We start from the raw sequence: 21,828 nt of genomic DNA on the forward strand, positions 1-21,828 counted from the left end.
TGGTTCCCTGACCGGGGATCAAACCCGGGCCGCAGTGGTGAGAGCGCCGCATCCTAACCACTAGACCACCAGGGACTGAAAGTGAGCAAACACATTATGCTAATTTTTATCAAATTGTTACATCCTGACACAACTCTTGTAATTGTCCATGAAACTTGGCTAACAAGATATACTAAACCTATTACCTTATTCTACTCTTAATCACATAATAACTGAAAACTAAAAAGATGCTATACCTATATACCTATATTATAGCAGCTACAATACTGCTGTGTTATAGCTACATTTCCTCTGGAATATCATTCTCACATGATACCACTGTCCACTGTCATTAAAAACATGCTGAGCTAACATGCTGAGCTAACATAAACTACTATAGATTAGCTATATATTTTTGCCTTAGATGCTTTGATCGCAAAAATCGAAGAGCATACATTTTTTTTATATTAAATTTATTTTTACAATTTTCCAGCCACAAGCTTCAGAATGTTGTAGGCTGTAGGTGATATGAATCTGGTATCTTAGTGCAGATTTAATCATGGATGGAATGAGTGTTCCACAAGATAAAAACTGAGAAAAGTAATTACAATATTTAGCTTGAAGGAGTCGGTGGTGTGTCAACAATGTAAGCTTTGAATGTTTGCTTACAGTACAGGAATACATCTGTGACGTATGTATTTCCTCTTTCTCTGAAGCAGGAGGTTCTTCTTTCATGCTAGATAGCATAGCAAATACAAGTAGCCCAAATTACTGCTAGTCATTATGCTTTGACAGCACTCACATTGTTGTCAATAAAACTGAGCATGCTACTAATGTTAACTACTTGTAACACAATGACAGGACTCAAATGAATTTTATGTGCATTGTAACGCTGACAATAAATGTTATTTATAGGCACATATTTTTGGTTCAGCAGAGTTTAGGGTAAATACAGCATAACCTGTTCTTTCAGAAAATGCATTCATTCAGGAATAAATGTTTTTGCATTGTATTTAGATTGGGCAGTGAAGCGTTCTTAGAGGATAAGGACTGTGGACTGCTTACTCAGGGAACAGTATGATTTCTGCTTAGAGCACACTTCAGCGACACATCACTTCACAGTTCACAGGAAAGCATAACAATGAGAACTAACGAGTGTGTGACCTTCCAATGCTTACACAAGAGCCATTCTGGGCCGAGAGTTCCTGAAAGCAACACAGATCCTCTTAACTCTCTACACCAAGTGTGTGTTGTGATAATCATGTTGTTATAGCAACTTAAAACTGAATTGTACATCACCAGATAAAAACAATGGCTTTGGGGCTGTACTGAGTGTGTGTATGAACAAGTGAGAGTTAACACTGGGGCTAGGAAAGTTTGTCATGTGCATGCTTAATAATGCCATGTTGTTCAGCTGATAGCAAGCTACATATTGTTATGAAGTCCTAATTAAGTCAGAAATTATTGTAAATTATAAGCAGTAATTCAGTAACTAATAAATAACATGGTAGATAAATACATTAGCAGCATTAATTAATGATAATCAATACAATTATTTTACCATAACAGCACATCAAAATTTCATTTTTCTTTTATTTTGCCTGGGAATCATAGTGTTATCTCATAAAACAAGAATCGGACAACAATTAGATATTAGTCTAATTTATTTTCATGTAAATATGTATATATATATATATATATATATATATATATATATATATATATATATATATATATATATATATATATATATATATACAGGGAGTGCAGAATTATTAGGCAAGTTGTATTTTTGAGGATTAATTTTATTTGAGGATTAATTTGAACAACAACCATGTTCTCAATGAACACAAAAACTCATTAATATCAAAGCTGAATATTTTTGGAAGTAGTTTTAGTTTTAGCTATTTTAGGGGATATCTGTGTGTGCAGGTGACTATTACTGTGCATAATTATTAGGCAACAACAAAAACAAATTCATACCCATTTCAATTATTTATTTTACCAGTGAAACCAATATAACATCTCAACATTCACAAATATACATTTCTGACATTCAAAACCAAACAAAAACAAATCAGTGACCAATATAGCCACCTTTCTTTGCAAGGACACTCAAAAGCCTGCCATCCATGGATTCTGTCAGTGTTTTGATCTGTTCACCATCAACATTGCGTGCAGCAGCAACCACAGCCTCCCAGACACTGTTCAGAGAGGTGTACTGTTTTCCTCCTTGTAAATCGCACATTTGATGATGGACCACAGGTTCTCAATGGGGTTCAGATCAGGTGAACAAGGAGGCCATATCATTAGATTTTCTTCTTTTATACCCTTTCTTGCCAGCCACGCTGTGGAGTACTTGGACGTGTGTGATGGAGCATTGTCCTGCATGAAAATCATGTTTTTCTTGAAGGATGCAGACTTCTTCCTGTACCACTGCTTGAAGAAGGTGTCTTCCAGAAACTGGCAGTAGGACTGGGAGTTCAGCTTGACTCCATCCTCAACCCGAAAAGGCCCCACAAGCTCATCTTTGATGATACCAGCCCAAACCAGTACTCCACCTCCACCTTGCTGGCGCCTGAGTCGGACTGGAGCTCTCTGCCCTTTACCAATCCAGCCACGGGCCCATCCATCTGGCCCATCAAGACTCACTCTCATTTCATCAGTCCATAAAACCTTAGAAAAATCAGTCTTGAGATATTTCTTGGCCCAGTCTTGACGTTTCAGCTTGTGTGTCTTGTTCAGTGGTGGTCGACTTTCTGCCTTTCTTACCTTGGCCATGTCTCTGAGTATTGCACACCTTGTGCTTTTGGGCACCCAGTGATGTTGCAGCTCTGAAATATGGCCAAACTGGTGGCAAGTGGCATCTTGGCAGCTGCACGCTTGACTTTTCTCAGTTCACGGGCAGTTATTTTGCGCCTTGGTTTTTCCACACGCTTCTTGCGACCCTGTCGACTATTTTGAATGAAACGCTTGATTGTTTGATGATCACGCTTCAGAAGCTTGGCTATTTTAAGACTGCTGCATCCTCTGCAATATATCTCACTATTTTTGACTTTTCTGAGCCTGTCAAGTCCTTCTTTTGACCCATTTTGCCAAAGGAAAGGAAGTTGCCTAATAATTATGCACACCTGATATAGGGTGTTGATGTCATTAGACCACACCCCTTCTCATTACAGAGATGCACATCACCTAATATGCTTAATTGGTAGTAGGCTTTCCAGCCTATACAGCTTGGAGTAAGACAACATGCATAACGAGGATGATGTGGTCAAAATACTCATTTGCCTAATAATTCTGCACTCCCTGTATATATATATATATATATATATATGTATATATATAATATATATAAATAGTTATAAGCAGTCATTTCAAAGCTACTCCCTCTTTCTTCTTTCTCTTGAGGTCAACAAGACGGCTTGCAATGTTACAGACAATCTCCTCTGACCTGTTACAAAGCACAGATTCTAGGAACTCCTTCCATAAATGTTCAATAAAAAAATCCTTATAAAACCAAAATTTCTGACTATAAATTTTTGTTGTATAATAATGTGCTTACATTACATATAATTACGCTTATATTGTGTTGTGTCTATACCAGTCCCTGTGAATGAGCTGATAGAAATAATAAAGTTCAAGAGCAGGCACATCAATATAAATGTGTGATTTTCAGTGCAACTAGTCCATGTTTTTTTTTTCTTGCATATTCACAAAAAAGTTCTCACAGCCATTGAGACAGTGATGTAACTCGCATTAGGGCTGATCCTGGCCAAGCAGGATGGACAGAAAGCACAAAAAACTAGTTGTACCAAGAAAAGTGGAATAATGGGGGCTTCAGAGAAACTGCTTGACGTGGTTGAAACTTTTAGAGATTGAATGCTTTAGAAGAACCTATATGTCGGTAAATAAACATGAAGTGGATGTGAGCATGGATTCACAAATCAGCCAAAGGAAAAAAAAATTAGCAAATGCAGTTGCTTTATTACACCAAATAATGCCACATATTGACACACTTCAACCAGTTCCTTGTTTTATGTTGTGATAACCTGATAGTATTCAGTTTCAGTATCACTTCACCAAGCCTTTAAAAGCATTATAATGAGTCAGATAGCATATCTAACAAACTTGCTTATATAATATTAACCAAGAAATCATGCTTCGAGTTTATTATTTGTTTAAAGCATATTCAGTGTCTATTATTATTCAGTACCTGCAGTGAAACTAAGCGGAGAAGTTATGTAGTTATGCAAGAAAAGAATGTATTACACAAGAGAAGAAAGTCTGGACCTCCAGTCCTCAGCGTTTAGTGGATTAAGAACATAAAATTGTGCACTGTTTTGAAAGGAGTAACAAGTAACCATTTTATTTTGAACTTCACCCAGCCTTAGTAAAAGGAAACAATTTGCTTCGTTAGTATTTCCTCATAGTTCATTTGCACTTCCTTAGTAATGACTGTTAAAATAAATAAAGATATCTACATGTCTACAAGCCAAACTAGTGTCTATACTGCATTTGTGTGAATAAAAAAAGCTAAATAGTAAATGCAATAGCAATAAAGCAATTACCAAGTCCCAAACAGAAAACATTGCTCTATTTGTAATCATTGTTTTGTCTATGCTATCTAATGGAAAAAATGACATCATATATGACGTCAAAGGTCTGAAGGTCTAAAATAGAAAGGAATGCAACGGCGAAGAATTTTCAAGCACTGCCTTTGCTGTTTTGGATGACTTGTTTTGGCCATGACTAGAACATGCCCTAATCAGATAATTAAAGAACTTGGACTACCATCGTGTCCCGAACCATATCTATGAGAACAAATAGTTTGGGTCCTCAGCATACTTTTTGTCTTTAGTCAATAATAAGCCTCTGTGACATTCAGATGAAGTATATAGGTCATTTATCTTATCACTACGAGATCTGAGACCCCCCTTTTTTTTTTTTTTTTTTTTTTGTATGCACGTTAACAAAGCAATGTAAAGGAAAGTATATTCCTTCTGGTTTACAGCCAGGGCAGACACCCAGCTTACTCAATGGAAAAAAAACATGAGTGATAATGTTCTTGGAATTAAGCATCATGCTTCCTGACAAAGAAACGTATGATTCAGGAGTTCCTCATTCAGTGTTTCCTTCATTAAGGCAAATGCAATGCACCAGATATTCTTTTGCTTTTTTCAGTTTCTTCCCAACGATATGTCTCATCATACATCAGTATACCAGTACACACACAAGATAAATCTCACTATAGATCTTTATTTGCATCATCATATTCACGTAACTGTAGTCAAAATGGAAAAAAATACATCAGAATACATTCGATATTGCTCATTAGTTAAATTAGCGAGCCATTCAGCTAGCAGGCTAATTGAACCCTCGCAAACTAACTTACAGTAGTGTTTCAGTATTTATCTTGACCTAAATTTTCTGACAGAGCAATTTTTCAAATCGTTACTTGTCTAGAAATTTTGGTGGGCCAAATTTAATACTACAAAAATATTTTTAGCTTTAACAATAGCTATGATCATGTTAAATTGCTATGTTTGAATGCTAGTTCTGCAGCTAAAAGTTCTCTTCTCTAATCATGGTTAAACCTTTGATTCTGTTTCTATATTTAAAATTAGACAATGTGAATGTAATGTAGTGACCATCAATCCATTATCTTTATTTTTGTATAAAAAAAGCAGGTTAATTGTGATATTCTTTATGAAGTAAGAGACCACCAAATAGAGAAGAGTTGCTGTTAATTATACTTCTAAGAAATAAAAAAGAATGAAATTAGTCTTTAATTAAACCAACACACAAACACACCTACTCTCAGCACTCAGACAACTGTGAAGCCTTTGTAGGTTAAAAATTGACCAAATAAATTCAGTTTTCAGTGAAAAATATTTGCCTAAGGCGCTTTTTTGAAAACCCACTATTGGTGGAATGCCATTAATGACTTATTACAGAGCAAATAAGTAAAGCTCTTATTGTTTTCACATCTAAGAAATGAAAAGATGGAGAGTCTAAGTATTATCTTCAAGAGCTACCTTCCTGTAAAGTTCATCTTAAAAACCAAGCTTGCATAAGGTCCTTCCAGATCTGGGTTTCTGGGTCGGTTTTACCTCATATTACATAGTAACAAATGCTAGTACAAAAAGAGAAGCTGTGCCCTGCATCAGTATTATTATTATTATGAAATACATTACCTATACAGGTCAGCACATAATCTTTATATAAGCCTTAATATGTTGTCTGAACATAGGATTATAAATAACTTTGGAAGAGGACACAAAGTGATTGTTTCAGTAGCAATAGCAGTGATTAGTGCCTGATGCTGGGATTATGACAAATTCCCATGTTCCATGTAAACCCGTCTATAAATAATACTGGACTTTCACGATTATGTTCTGAAAAGACCTACACCATCACAAATAACCCTGATTCCACCAGTGTGCCTCTTCTCTATTAGTCCTGGTGATATTAGTGTGATAACTACTCCACACTGAAATATAATATAATATAATATAATATAATATAATATAATATAATAGAATAGAATAGAATAGAATAGAATAGAATAGAATAGAATAGAATAGAATAGAATACATACCCGGCAGTCACGCTGCAGGGTCTTCATCAAAGCGTTGTAGGTCTCTGTGTCAAAGTACAGACCTTCATGCATGTCCTGAAAGTCCAGGTCCTTGTAAGTTGGGCAGGACTTCTCACGCTCTTTTCGAGAGGCCCGCCGTTTGTACGTAGAACCTTTGAGATCATATTTGTAGTGCATTCGTAATGAGCGGGGCAGGACGTTGTTCATAACCACTACACGGATGTTCATTCCACCTGACTGCATGCAGTAGAGACCGTAGAACTTTGGCAAAAGTGTCCTGGGGTTCTGGTTGAGATTCTGTTCAAATAGAGAAACAAAATAAAATGTGTTTTATAAAAGCCTGCTTTATTTGGATCAGATGAGAAATGCAGAACCAGATCAAGACTTCAAACTGAAACACAAGTGATTATTTTGGTGGCCACCACATGACATTTGGTGTCATACACAAAACAGTTTTTGGTTTTAGGAACTGTCTATTTACTGGAGAGTGCAATATGCATTTTGAAGACATCTAGAGTCTAAAGTTTACAGTCTCAGTTCACTGGTGGCTAGAAGACTGTGTATTAGAATTTACATAATACTTTTAGGACAGTAAGCTTTTAAAATGGTTTCAATTAGCAAAAGGTTTACCTGCCCAACCTCAATAAATTCACATATTGAATACAGGTGCTACGGTGTGATGCAACCTGATGCTGAGCGGAGTAACCATGAAGTTAATCATCTTCCAAAATCAGCATGTCCCATTTGTCAAACATTTTAATGTACAAATAAGTGACTGGTTATACTTTCAATTATTTATAGTAAAATGTAATAAAATAATAAGGATGCAGATGCATGCACATTGTGCAGCTTCCTCCTGCTATATCCACTGTGATTTGCTTCTTTACCACTGCGCTAAACACTCTAAACACTATTTGCGCATAAAACACTCAAACACTGTGCATTCCCTTTAAAAATCAATGAAGAAATATTTCCAAAAAGGGTCCAAGCATGTAGTTGTGATGAACTCACTCTCCTCCACAAGTCCCAGTGTTAGTTTGCTAGAGGCATGTCCTCACAGCGGTCACTCACCGAGCCCTTATTTGGAGTTGCGAGGAGACGAGGAAAGCAAGGAAACCTGTGTGGAGTGAAGAAACGAGCAGAGCTCTGAGAAATGATCGGGAACTCACCATGTAATAGCCTGGCAGCAGTTTTTGTAGAAACTCAGCTTCCTTGTGCTGCAAGGTCTTGATGATGAATTCGTCATCGCTGGTCAGGTAGAAGAGCGAGCCGCTGGCACCGGGGTTGGACAGCTCGATCAGGGGCTCCTTGCAGATCGAGTACTGTAATAGAGGAAGAGAATATGCAGTCAGATTCCTATTGTATCAAAGCCAACTCTGTGTTGTGTCCTATTTAAGCCTTCAACCTCAAGCACATGTTGAATAAATTGACCCTCACAATAATTATCAAACACAAGAATGCTGATACTGCTGCAGGTCTCCTCAAACAACATTGGCTGAATAGACAAAATCCACACAGTAACAAAACCCTTTCCTCAAGAATTGGAAAAATGTACATTTAAATTAAATTCGTTTCAATTTAATTACATTCAATTAATTTTAATTCAACTCAATTCAACTTAAGTTAAAACACTTTTACTAATGGACAAAAAGCAGACTTAAAATAATTTTTTTTTTTGTTTTATAAATTATGGGTATAAATTTAGAATTCAAACATTTATCCCTAATGTGAAAGCCAGAGGAGATCAAGGCAAGGAAAGGACTCCTAAGCCAATTTGAAGAAGAAAACTTGAGAGAAACCAGATGCAAATGGGAACCCAACCTGTTCATTGTGACACGAGAAATTACAATTGTAAATTGTTTCCCTCCATAACTATATAATATAGTCAAGAAATGCACTTGTGTTAGTTGCTCTGGAAGTCTCCTAAATTCTGTGAATGTATGAAAAAATTCTGTAACCTTTCCAATTGAGGACAAAAAAACAGAATATACAGAAAAAAAACCTGACAGATGGGATATCTTATTTCAAATACCTCATCTCACTACAATTTACAACTAACCAGTCAAACCTCTTCAAAACAGGTGACAAAGCAACAAGTGTGTGCCAGTGTGGGTTTTGTTTATGGGTTACAGATAGGTAGGCATCTACATTTCAATCCTCATTCACACAGAAGTGCAAACACAGGCTCATTTGACTATGTGAAAAAGGACAGCTTGAGGGATGGGAGCAGATAGTTTAATGTTTTAGTAAGGACGGAATTATCGAAGGAGATCTTGTGTTATGCGATTTTGTGTGGTGTTGTTATGCATGCATGTTGTGTTGAGATGACATAGAACAATATGAAGAATAGAAAACTCAACAAACTTATAATAAACATAAAACATAAAAAAAAATGTCTGGTTAATGAAACTCCTTAACAAACTTTATACACAAACACGCATGCACACACACACACACACACACACACACACACACACACACACACATCGAAACAAACGCATGCGCAGTATCTGGTTAATGAAAATGAGCAGTGAGGTTATGCCCGAAGCACAAACACAAAGCATTTGCATTTGGACCAGCTGAGGTCTGGTGTGTGTGTGTGTGTGTGTGTGTGTGTGTGTGTGTGTGTGTGTGTGTGTGTGTGTGTGTCAACCATATCTGTGAGTCAAATTAGTGAATCTGGGCAAAAGCTCCTCCCAAACACACACTGTAACGCATATAACTACTTTCTATCTAGTATTTACCGAGTATGAAAGAAATAAGATGGCCAGCTATCTAGATTTGCTGTATTATTACCAGCAATAAAACGAGGAGGTTGTTTGCATTGTATGTAATGTCACATCTTGTACTAGTCCAAAAAAAAAAAGTTATTGCCAAGAATAATGGATGAAGAATAGACGAAAAAATCCAGGAATTTTAATATCTTGTTTCTTGGCCTCAGTAGACATTCTGGTCACAGAGTGTCCTTGTCTTACTGATATTATCATTATTACGTAACATTGATAACCAAGAGCCTGTAGTGACTGTGTGCTTCATTATAGCACATAAAGAGAGGTAAAGAAGTGTAGGTTTGTGACTATTAAAGAGGAGACGAAGGAAGCATGAAACGATGAATGACAGGCTTTTGAGAGCCTCTTCTGTTCCCAGAGGCTAATTACTGCCTGATTACATTCTGCGCAAGCAAGACGTTTACCGAGCTATCTGCGTAGTATGGCTAATTAATGTTAGTCATCAGTCGAGCACACAGACAAACACATACACAAACATACATACATATATGTTTATCTGCAGGCACACACCTACATATTTGCATTTTGACATACGCAAGTAAAATGCACACACACATATATCCATACCCACATACTATGCACATTTGTGTCTACAAGTATAATGTAAACACATAAAAGAAAATTCTCGATCACTCAGACTAACAGTGCCTTGAAACTGAAATGCCTACATTAACGGTAGGGTTACTGCAGAGGCACTGCAGATGCTAAAATTCCATCTGGAGCAGCACACAGCTTCATTAACCACAGCGAACCAACTTCTAAAACACACTTATTGAGCAGTGTGAACTAAGACTTAATCCTTTACTTAATTAGGGGGGAAAAATGGTCATTAGTCCTTATTTAAAGATCCCTTAGTAATTAGGTGGCATGCTAAGAGGCTTATCAAAGGTCCTAGACATTACTGGTAGGAAGAGGCTTTATTATAGTTAATCATTAGCTAGACACCTAGTTTGGTTGTATGATAAGAAACTATTCATCCTGCAATATAACAATTTGTCACTTTTGTGGAAAAAAGTAATATAACGCTGACTAACACTTACCAGGTAGTCATCGGGTTTGATTCCAAAAAGTTCTCGGAAGTACCGGAAGGCCAACGGGGCATAGGTTTTGAACCGGAAGTCAGGATAGTGGTGTGCTGGAGTCAGGTTGCTCCCCTCGCTGTGACAAGACAGAAATCAGGAAGTCATATTTTTGCTGTAACGATACATACTATAGTTGGATTTTCTTTTTCTTACTGTATGTTTGACAAACAGATAATTTACTTTACAAACGACTCCAACACCTAACAAAAAAGGTCAACTATTTAACTCCATATTCACTCACAGTGGAAGTATAAGGGCAGTTGTTGCTGCTTTTACATGTACATTAAAAGATGTTCTTGTGCAGACCAACTTAGATGCACTCTGTCTTAAAAAAAAAAAAACAATAAAAACAAAAATGCAGTAATTTTGCATTTTAATGTTTATATCTAAGCACATGACACTAAGGTGTCCTGATTTTATCAGTCAAATATATTTGTAGGTAAAGCTCCCTCATCTTTGTGTTCTCTAAATCACTGGAATTCATTCTTTGTGACTGTTTTTTAGACAGAGGAATTTGTTGGTTTTAATTATCAACATATTTTGTCTCAGCCTTATCATCTTTGAATAAGATAAATCCTTTGCAAAAACACAAGCAATGGTAAAAATTTAAACAAACCTAAAACAATATCATAAAAACATGGTCATGTTTGTAGTTTATACTGCATAGTCACATATTTGAAACAAAAATACATTTTCTGCCCTTAGACTCCCAAAAGAAAATTTAATTGGTTTACTCGTTCTTGGTTTTTAATACAGTGGTCCCCTGGATCTTGTGGGGCTTACGTTCTAAGACCCCCTGCGAGTTCTGAAAATCTGAAATTTTGGACGCACCCCTGCAGCCCCTATGGTACCGTAGTGAATTCATTTAGACATTATGTCACTGTAATACAATAATGTGTTTCAAACAAAATGTATGAAATTTGTTAGTGAAAACATAGTTTAAAATGTTATTCCTAACGTTCCTGAACATTCGGTCCCGCTGCAGATTCCCGCAAATTTTAGGATAATCCCCCGCTTGCTGTTAGTTAGGTTCCAAATGAGAACCCGCGTATTTTTCAAGCTGCAAGTTCTGAACCGCGAATAATCGGGGGTCGACTACAAACGGAAGCATTTCCATGTTCTTGATACTTGTACATGTACTTATACAAATACATGTTCATGATACTTACATATGTAGTGAAATTCTAGGGAATTCCATTAATTAGTGATGACGACATAAATCCAGAAAAGCTATGATTTAGCCATAGATGTAGATCCATATAAATGGGGATCTTTTAAAATCTCAGGGTAATGTTAATCCTCTGAGAAAAACAGTGTCTAACAAAAATGCTTCTGTGGCCTGAAGTAGAGAGTTCCCATGCGAAATGATACTGTATACCAGAGGACTAAGAGGTCATTTGATCTCATTTAGCCCCCATTCACAAAGTCCTTGTTGTGAATGTGAGACACTAGAGGCAAATACGCAATGCAATCCAGGACACAGAATACTGTGACGGATCCCCGAGGCCAAGGAGGTCCTAGTCCTGTCTTACTGTCATCCCAGTGCTGCACAAACTGAGACAGGGTTAAACCAAAATACGTGCAAACCTGAGTGGCTTAGTAAAAAAGTTACTGAGTAAAAAAAGGCCTTAATACACCTTGAAAACTGTTAAGTGAAGTTAAGTGAAAGGCTATTATCAATAAAAAAAACGAATTAAATTTATATTTACAGTATAAATGCATGCCAGTTAAGTGGTACACTTGACACTGCAACCGTCATTGCCACGGAGTTCACATTAGCTACTCGTAATGTTGTCAGGAGTTGTCACTTTGCGCATTAGCACATGAAAGTGCAGCAAGATGCCAGGCATGCTTGGCAGGAGGTGCAAATATGACTGCCAGTACCCTGGAGTTAGAGCTTTGAAACACACTGTTTTTCCTCTTGTAGCCAGAGCAATATGGAATCCTTCAAACTTGTTTTTGATTTTGGGGAGTCATTTATTTGAGTTGTTTGCACAACTTGACAATGCTTTATGAAGACAAATGACCTAGCAGTACCTCACCAATGGATAGTTTTAATACATATTTACACAGAATGCTGTGTGCTCGAAGAATTTGAAGTGGTAAACTATTTCAGCAACCAGTGGAGGTCTTAAAGAGCTTAAGTTTTAAGTATAGAAAGTTTTTCCACATCGAGATATATACAAAAGAATGACTGCCAAATGCTCATCTAAATAAGTAAATATATTATGCAGGGCAATCCTTATTACGAGACCAACATACAGTCAAAATTGTGCTAGGTGGAAGTAATACTCCTTACATTTTTGACTGATTAATCATTTAAATAAACGATAAAGGACACCTTGAAATTCATTATACAAGCTAAAGTAGAACATGCCTAAGTAAAACTACAAAAAAGATTCACATAAGAAAATGATAGTTGCCTTAAAATGTGCAGTACATTTTGCGACTGTTTGTACATCAGCGGATCTGTCACTAACAACCCAATGGTATTTTCCAAATGTTAGCTAGCAGGACAGCCACTGAAGATATTATTAAATGTACAAGAAAATACATCAGCTAACTAACTACAGCTTTTGCTGCTATACACATAGAACTAAATATTAGCTAGAACATAATAAAAACTCTGAAAATACAAACTAACAATGCTAATAGCTAGGTTAGATTAATTAGCTATTAGCTAGCTACATAATGAGCATCTGTTCATTTAAAATCTAGATGTGTTAGGAATTTAGATCAACCCGTTAAAGTTCTCCGATGTTAAAATGTTTCCTTATGACTGTGTGAAATTAAAATGTACCGAGAAAAAAGGAGATATTTTCTTTTGAAATTTAAGTAAATATCAAAGTGTTAAGAAATAGTGATACTTCCCAACTCTGATCACAGGAGGGATTCAGGTGAAAAGAAAAAGCAACAGATGGAAACCAAAAAGCAAGGTGGCTACTATGAAAAAAAAAAAAAAAAATACTATGAAAAAGAAGTGATTTATGCATTTTGAGCCAACAGAAGAATCTTTTTACAAATCTAATTGGGCTTACCTGGGCAGAAATACGCTCTCCACCACATAAAAATCCTGCATGAGTACATCTCGGTCAGGTTTTGAGGTCAGATTCCCTACAGTGTAACCAATGCCCAACTGGATGGCTCCCTTAATAGCCGAGGATGATGTCTGGTCAAACAGACACACATAAATAACATAAGAACACTGCTGGGATTGCATATTTTGGCTCTAGTAAGTTACTTCCCATGATGTTGCATCATAGGTGAAGGTTCATTAAACAAAATATGTCAACCATAACAAGTACAGGGAGGGAATGGCTGAATGGCATCTGTATACCCTGCAAGACTGAATGGACCTCTGTTAATACCACTATTTTGGCAAGTGGACATTAAACACATTATGTTATAGTTATCTGAGCTCTGTTGTGGTCCTGAGACAGCAGTTCCAGCAAGATAACACTGATAACAAATTCTCTGTTATACAGCATATGTTTTGTGATGTTCACAGTGGTCCACAGTCTTGCAGCACCCTGTAAAACAGCATGTCACTTCCTCTTTCTTAAAGTCACCCAAAACCTTTTTCTATAACAAATAAAGTTGTTTTATGAAGAGGGGTTCTACAAAAAAAATAATAAAAATCTCTAAATCTGGCCTTAATAAACATCGACATACATCTCCAGTAAAAACAAACATAATACCAGAGATTATTTGCATACTGGAATATGATTGTTTTTAATATATTGTGATGAAATTTAGGACAATTTTGTCAATACAAAGCTATTTATTGAGTTTTTTTAGGCTATAATGTCTTTAAATCTAACTTTGTAGAGACACTTTGGCTAGTTCGGCAATTTTCTGAGAATATTCGGAGAAAACAAAACTTTGGGTGACTTGAATAAATGGAAGGAACCCACAATACTAAACTAAAACTCTGGGGTCCAGGCTTATACAAATAAGCTGCTTTGCCCTTGTTGAGGTGAGGATACGTCTATCACTTATTAACCCCTTAAATTCACAGCATACTACGAACCACATCTTATTAATTATTATTCATTAGCTACTATAAATCATTTAGTAATGTACTGAGTTTAAGAAAGTTATGCAAATTGAGGATTCAATTCTAACTCCTGGGAATTTAAGGGGGTTCGGATTTTAAATGTACCGCAAGAAAGTTATGGCTTACTGTCATTGGGTTCCTCAGCCTAAAAAAATAAATATTTATAAGCATATATTTATATTTATAAGCCCAGAGGGATGAATGTAGAAGTTTAACAGTTCACTCAGAAACATTTACCTTTTTATAGGTTTTCTCTCTGCTTGGCCTGCCGACATTTTCAGTCGCCGACATCTTTCAGAGAGACAGATATTGAGGACTGGGTCAAAAAAGACAATATACACTGCACAAATCGACCTGAACATCCACACATTCTTTGAATCAAAAACATAGGAATTTGTTTAAATAGTAAACATGAAATCATAACATTATCTGCAGTGCTTACTTTTGATTGCTCACAATAAAGTGTACTAATTTTACAATAATGTGTATTAATGTCACAATAAAGTATAATAATATTAAAATAAAGTGTACAACTTTTAGAATAGTGTACACATCTAGATATTAAGCTTACTATTATTAAGTCAATTGTATTAACATGTGTATGTACATGTATTAATATGTTTATTAGTGAAACCATACTCAACATAGAGCATGAAGACAAAATATTCTTGTATTATGGTAATTAAGTAATTATTGTGTTTTAATTATGTAACTCATCCGGACACCAAATGGAACTTTTGCTATGTTTTCACACAAACGGTTCTAATTGCTGAATGTGTGCTTCACGGTGGATTTTTGTCGGTGGAGTTTTTATATTTAAATAAATAAAGGACGTCGTGAATAAATGTGTGTTGCATTTAAGGTTTTAATTTCTTCTCTTTTATATTTATTTGTGTATATTCTTAATAAAAATAAAAATAACAGAAATGTCTGCTGCAATAATTGCACTTTAATAAAATTTGCTACATTGAATTTGCATTAACGTGTTCATTTTGACAGCCCTAATATATATATATATATATATATATATATATATATATATATATATATATATATATATATATATATGTGTGTGTGTGTGTGTAATAATATTACAATTAACAGTAGAGTACACATTTTACAGTAACATGTACAAATGTTAGTCCTACCTTTATTTAACCACACACACAGTTGCTTTGTTGCTCACGGCTGCTGCATTGCTCACTCATATGGACTATGTAGTCCAATTTCACTTAACCTAGGATAGAAAAGTAACAGCATCAATTAGTTCACATGACAAAAAGTAAATAAACTGCACTGTCAGTTGGTTTATTAAATGCATCTATGTTTTCATAGAAAATACAACGGTGATTAGAAAATCTACAGCAAAAATGTCCAACCTTGCTGAATTTGCATGCATAGGCACATTTCTCTCACTCTGTGTGTGTGTTTATGTGTTCTCTGAGCCATGCACACAGTTCCTCCCCTGTCTCCTCATTACCTAACTGAATTGGGAGGAAAATGTATCCACTTCCTTGTGTCGGGCCACAATTTAAGCTCTCAAATTGTGTTAGTGCTCCAGAGTTCTCACACAACAGCAGCTGTCTAAACATGAGGCGTCCTTTTACTGGGACTAAACAGTCTGTATGGCAGAGTTTTCTCGAGCACCCTGACATGATAATATCAAGGGCAAACTCTGTTTTACAAAAAAAAAAAAAAAAAAAAAAAAAACCCAGACAAGTAATAAGAAAGCAATGCATCTCACAATGCATTATTCAATCTATATGTATTATTTATCATGAAATATCGCTTCCATCTAAATCTTAGAGACTGATCAATCTGTTAGAGAAGTGGCAGACTCCAACACTGGAGGCCCAAAACACTAAAAAAGTTTTTTGTGAGATGTTTTTTAGATCATCACTGTATTCCTAAGTAACCCATAATGTTCACTATATAGACAAAAGTATTTAGACATTTGACAGCTATATGTGGTTCTACCCTAAACTGTTGAAGACACTTAATTGTATTGGGTGTATTTTGATTTCCCTTCACTTGAACTCAGAGACCCAAATCTGTTCTAGTATGACAATGTCCCTGTGCGCAGTAACTGCTATGAAATGTATAAATTAATATAAAAGGATTCTCATTGCAAGAATTTACATCAAAGGCCAAAATCATTTTAAATTGTCCTGATACTGAGGTCACAAAATAATGAACATTATACAATAATGCTGATTGAAGAAAAACGTAATCATTTTATGTAACAATGCAGCTCAATATCAGTTCTAGTGGTAAAATCAATAGGTTCATAATAATTATTTATTGGTTATAATTATACATGCATACTCTATAGAATCCAAGACTAACAATAAATGTCATTGACACTGTGATATTTTAAGACAGAGAATACAGTTGATAACAGGAACTTGTCTCTACAACATTATACTTAAATATATACAGCTGCCAAAAGCAACGTGTCACTCATCAATAAAATAAACACTGTAATCATTAAGAAATCACTAACGATAAAAGGGTTAACACTCTTCGGCCTCATACAAAATAAATCAACTTTCGGCCTGACCTCAGGCAGTATCATGACAAACATTTGTTCCATGTTTTTTTGCACTCATTGCATTCAAATGATGTTAAAAAATGTAACAATGTTCACTGTTTGATATCTAAAACAGGCTCCTAAACTACATTCTCTGATACGTGATGAGCCAAGTTGGTGCAAAAGGATTTGTCTGAATGATATTTGTTCTGTCACCATTTACTCTTTGGTTCATATTTCTTACTGAATACGCAGTACATTTCAATATACACTCTGAAAAATTGATGTGATCTGGAACACATCTCTGTCATTAGATAATGAGCTGAAAAGGTTGTAACAAATGAGGTAGGAATCGCAACCCTCTGACCCGACTCGCTGAAATGTGAAGGTGTGTGCGCATAAATGTGTGTTTTGTGCCCGAGTGTACGTGCATATAAACAGCACCTCGTTAAAGCAGGAGAGTAAAAGCAGGCGCTCTGAAAGGGTGTGAATGAATGATAATTTCCTTGCAGGGCACTGGCATAAATATGCAGCGTGCCAGAGACAAGCTTGAGTCCTTATTCAGACTTAAAGACCGCCATGGGCTTATTTCCTCGTTTACTGCGTTTACTGCATCGGTGCGGTACTGCATGCAACGCAATGTATATAACAGCAAGCGAGAGAGAAAGAGGATAGAGAACACGTGGCATGGAGGGGTGGTGTCTGGGAGAAGAATACTAGAAAGAAAACTAAAAAACGCCCAAATTCACAGTGTTTGGGCAGATGAAAAAGACTTATAAAAAAGAGAGAGAGAGGAAGAGAAATGTTGTGAAGGGCGGCCAGTCTGTATGCAGAGTTTTTCTGCACCTGCGTATGAATGTGGACGTGGCCAAGACCTTCAGCAACCTTTGTTACATAATCATTCCCTCAAGGCCGTGCAGGCTACCTATCGCACTGTGAAAACACACACACACACACACACACACACACACACACACACAAGTCAAAAAAGCTTCTCACGTTTATACAATAATTTAATTGTATTTCCGTGTTCAACTTTCAACCCTATCAGCCTACTGTATTGTCTTCTCAGAGCTCACCTGCATTTTGTGAACATTTCGATTTTCTTTGTCTTTTAGAACTTGGAAATCAAAAGATAAAGTATTTATCAGTACGGCTCTGGGCTTGCTATGCATAATAAAAAACAATTTGTGCTTCGCAAATCATAACCTTCATCAGGTCAAACAATGAATCTGCCAAATCTGAACAACACACAGGCAGCTCAAGTACTTTTGGAAATAACCACTACAATGGCACGTCTTTAAAGTCGGTTAAGGTTTAAGTCTCTGTCTAAGCACGTGCAACGTCTATAATAAAATCCTGTTTCACACTGATCCTAGCCTGAGGCAACGTCTGCCCCCCCCCCACACACCAAGCATTCAAAATAAGGCACCTGCTGTGGAAGATCTGAGAGAAGACAAAAGGTCCAGACAAAGAACTAATATGGCCAAAAGCTCCATTAACAGTCCATATGAGGAAGTAAACAACTTTAGTGCGAGCTTTAAGCATGCAAAATGTTCACATTCTCACAATGAGATTATCTATGGTAGATCAACTATAGATCAACTGCTATAGTTTGCATTTAGGTATATATTTAAAAGCCTCACTGACTAATCATTTGAACTGAAGTGATTTCATTCATTCATCTCCAGCCCTAATCGCTGCTTTATCCTGGTCAGAGTCATGGTGGATCTAAAATCGAATAAAATTCAATTCAAGTTTATTTCTATAGTGTTTTTCACAATGGACATTGTCTCAAAGCAGCTTTAGAGAATGTAGGAATTATAAAACAAACATTGAAATATGAGTATGGGGAATCTGTCCCAAGAACGCAAGCTATACTCTGGAAATATACTCTGAAAAGTGGAAGCCAGTCCATCGCAAGGCACCTTACACAGATTCACACCAATTTAAAGTCACCAGTTTAGCTACATAAGGTTAACATGGATCTAACTGCAATTGTGCTGCTAAATATAATAGAAAATGTTTGAAACTCACACCCATCAATCAACAAGATGGCAGATGTGCCCAAAATATACAATTCTAGATTATGTTGATAAAATACATCTTTGATGTAATAATAAAGATACCTTTGTTTTTTTTTTTGTTTTTTTTTTACATTGGCATTCACAGAACCACTGCTATTTGAATTCCTCTGTTGTTATGGCACTAAACCTGACCTGCTAATGACACCTCGCTGAGGATTAAATCTTTTTGATGCTATGCGGTAGACTAGCAGCACTTTTGAGAACACTTGGCTCGTTATCATCATAACACTTTTCTATCTGCGTTTTTTCCCTGTGGTTGCTCAGCAGCAGTGTCTGTATACACTAAACCTTAGACACAGGGTAAGACCAAGAGAAACAGACCCGAAAGCCATGTTTTGAACAATGTTATAAGTTTCAATTTTCTCTAATCATCAATGGACCTGAGTGGCCGACTAGCTCTGCAACGTTTTCCAGATTTACTCCAAATGAGTCGCTGGTTTGCCTTGTCACTTGGACTTGGATGAATTTGAATTCAGGCCAATACCTGCTGGCGTCAGCTTCTCTGCCCTTTTTGCTCGTCATTGCTGCTGTGCCCTTTAGTTCTTAACCTCAAACTGCTCTGGAAGTGCCGTCATGCTTCCAGGGACTATAAATGAGTCTCATAAGAGCATCTTTTAAATGCCAGCAAAATACAGAACCTCTGAGGTGCTGCATAGTTTCTAATCAAATCCATAGTACAAAATGATGGTGGCATGATTAACGTAGCACATTATACATGCACTATGTACAATCTTACATTGACGATAAAGACAAAATTGTACAAATATTTAAAATTTCACGCAACAGGCACAAGCAGCGGCGTACGATGTATGATACATTAGATGCACAGCTGGGATGAGTGTGTGGGATGCGGCCGATGGAATAAAGTTGTCTAAGTGTGTATTTTTTTCTGTTTCAAACGGTTTTAAAAAGCAATTTTAATTATAAAAGCATGTCTTCCAAGTGGCCAAATATGTCCCCTGCTTGTAGTGAAAAACAAAAAGAGGAAAGCCATCAGTTTCGAGGAGAAAATTTTAATTAGAAATCAGCATGAAGAAGGAAAGACTGTCACAGTCATAGTAGATCCATCTTCGACTTATGCTATTTTTGACTTACGATGGGGTCGTCATAACGTATCTCCATCCTAAGTAGAGGACAACCTGTACATAAGTATAGTTGTTATAAAATGTTTTGATGAATCTTTAGGTGTTAATTTTCTTTCAGGAAGTACTGCATATAAAACACCTGATCCTTTAGAGACAGAGTTTAAAAATTTCCACTGGAATGTTAGATGTTTTTCAAGGTGAATTACAAGAAAAATGTAATCCTGAAACATGAAATATAATCGTATTGAAATACTTTTATCATGAATAAAAGTTGTGGGTCTAAATCATTGGTTAGTTCTTCATTTTCATAGCTCCTGGAAGAAGATTGAGGCTTTGTGCTTCTATGGAATCAAAACTGGAAACTGTTATTAATAGCACAGTCACAATAACTTTTCAGCAATTTTGAATAGATTTTAACTTTTCACCATTTTCCAGCAATGTTCAGTTGCATGCTATTGGGAAGTGACAGCAAAGAGACTCAAAATACCATCCAGAATACAATGTAGCTAACTATATGATGCAATTGCATTGTATTATGGACTAAGACTCGACTCAGCCAGCTAACAATATATGAGATGATGAACACAAGCAATGACATTGAGAGTATTTTTAGCATAAAAGCTGATGTATTAATGTAAAAAAAAGTTTAAAGATGAGTTTTGTAAAAGAGCTAGACTGCAACTGAATTTTACTTACAAAATAAACCTTTTGACAACTGAACATCAAATACTGATTCTACATTTTCATTCAGGGCGTCGTTTTCTTGTAAGAATGCACAATGGCAGATCCGGATAATCATACCCTCTCTGTTTGATGTGGATAGAAAGTATTTCCTGACATAATTTCCAGCAGTGACGTTTTAATCAGAGCACAAATATTTGCGCATCAAACAAGGCCATCTTCTAACACAAAGACTTGCATGTATCTGCGCACGAAGCCCTTCTACATCTATTAGGTCATATCCCATCACTCTCTCCCGATTAATTGAAAACAAACATTTTGGGATGTCTTCTAAATCTCACTGATGTTCTTTATACACAAAACATATTGTGTTAATTGACTTAAGCTCCATTAAAGGATTAAGTCAGTCAGGATTAAGTCCACATATGGACACTTTGTTCTTTGTGCATAAGATAATTGGGTGCAGTCACACAATGATTGCGTTACATTCTTTGTAAAAATGTATTTCCTAAAAGTAATTAGTTCCTTAAAAATGTCAATACTAAATCTGATCATGCTTGTGTGAAGTCTTAAACTACCATGAACCCCAAAACATGATAATGATACGGTTAGCCACATTTTAAATTTACATTTACATTTGCGGCATTTAGCAGACGCCCTTGTCCAGAGCAACGTACAAAAGTGCTTTGAGTCTCTAGCGATGAATTAATCTACACTGGTACTCTAGATAACAAACTCAATATAAATCAGACTATAACTGTTGATTTTGGTAAATGTAAAGGAACCTTTTGAAGAATGGTTTTAATGGGTAACATTTAAAGGTTTGCAATGGTATTGGTAGTAGTAGTTTTTATTGCTGAAATTCGCATACAAGAATATTGGTAAAAACTTAACCCATTTAGTGCTTTTAATTGCCATATTACATCAAAATGAATGCACT

General features: G+C 36.1%; 1 protein-coding gene across 4 annotated transcripts in view; it reads right to left on the reverse strand.

Annotated features, from left to right (window-relative positions):
• Positions 1-21,828, reverse strand: part of pip5k1bb (phosphatidylinositol-4-phosphate 5-kinase, type I, beta b) — a 45,079-nt gene that overhangs the window by 14,366 nt on the left and 8,885 nt on the right. Inside the window, exons 2-9 of one of the 4 annotated variants that reach the window (XM_046870811.1) lie at positions 17,882-17,968; positions 15,654-15,742; positions 14,743-14,796; positions 14,632-14,650; positions 13,487-13,617; positions 10,407-10,524; positions 7,747-7,899; positions 6,578-6,874 (exon numbers count right to left, since the gene is read on the reverse strand). In XM_046870811.1, the coding sequence (XP_046726767.1) occupies positions 6,578-6,874; positions 7,747-7,899; positions 10,407-10,524; positions 13,487-13,617; positions 14,632-14,650; positions 14,743-14,780 (756 nt within the window). In that variant the 5' untranslated portion in view covers positions 14,781-14,796; positions 15,654-15,742; positions 17,882-17,968. The remainder of the gene's footprint in view (positions 1-6,577; positions 6,875-7,746; positions 7,900-10,406; positions 10,525-13,486; positions 13,618-14,631; positions 14,651-14,742; positions 14,797-15,653; positions 15,743-17,881; positions 17,969-21,828) is intronic. The other 3 variants (XM_046870810.1, XM_046870813.1, XM_046870812.1) reach the window with 3 other exon arrangements.

The sequence above is a fragment of the Silurus meridionalis genome, chromosome 17 (genome assembly GCF_014805685.1).
Source record: "Silurus meridionalis isolate SWU-2019-XX chromosome 17, ASM1480568v1, whole genome shotgun sequence".
NCBI classification, from domain to species: domain Eukaryota; kingdom Metazoa; phylum Chordata; class Actinopteri; order Siluriformes; family Siluridae; genus Silurus; species Silurus meridionalis.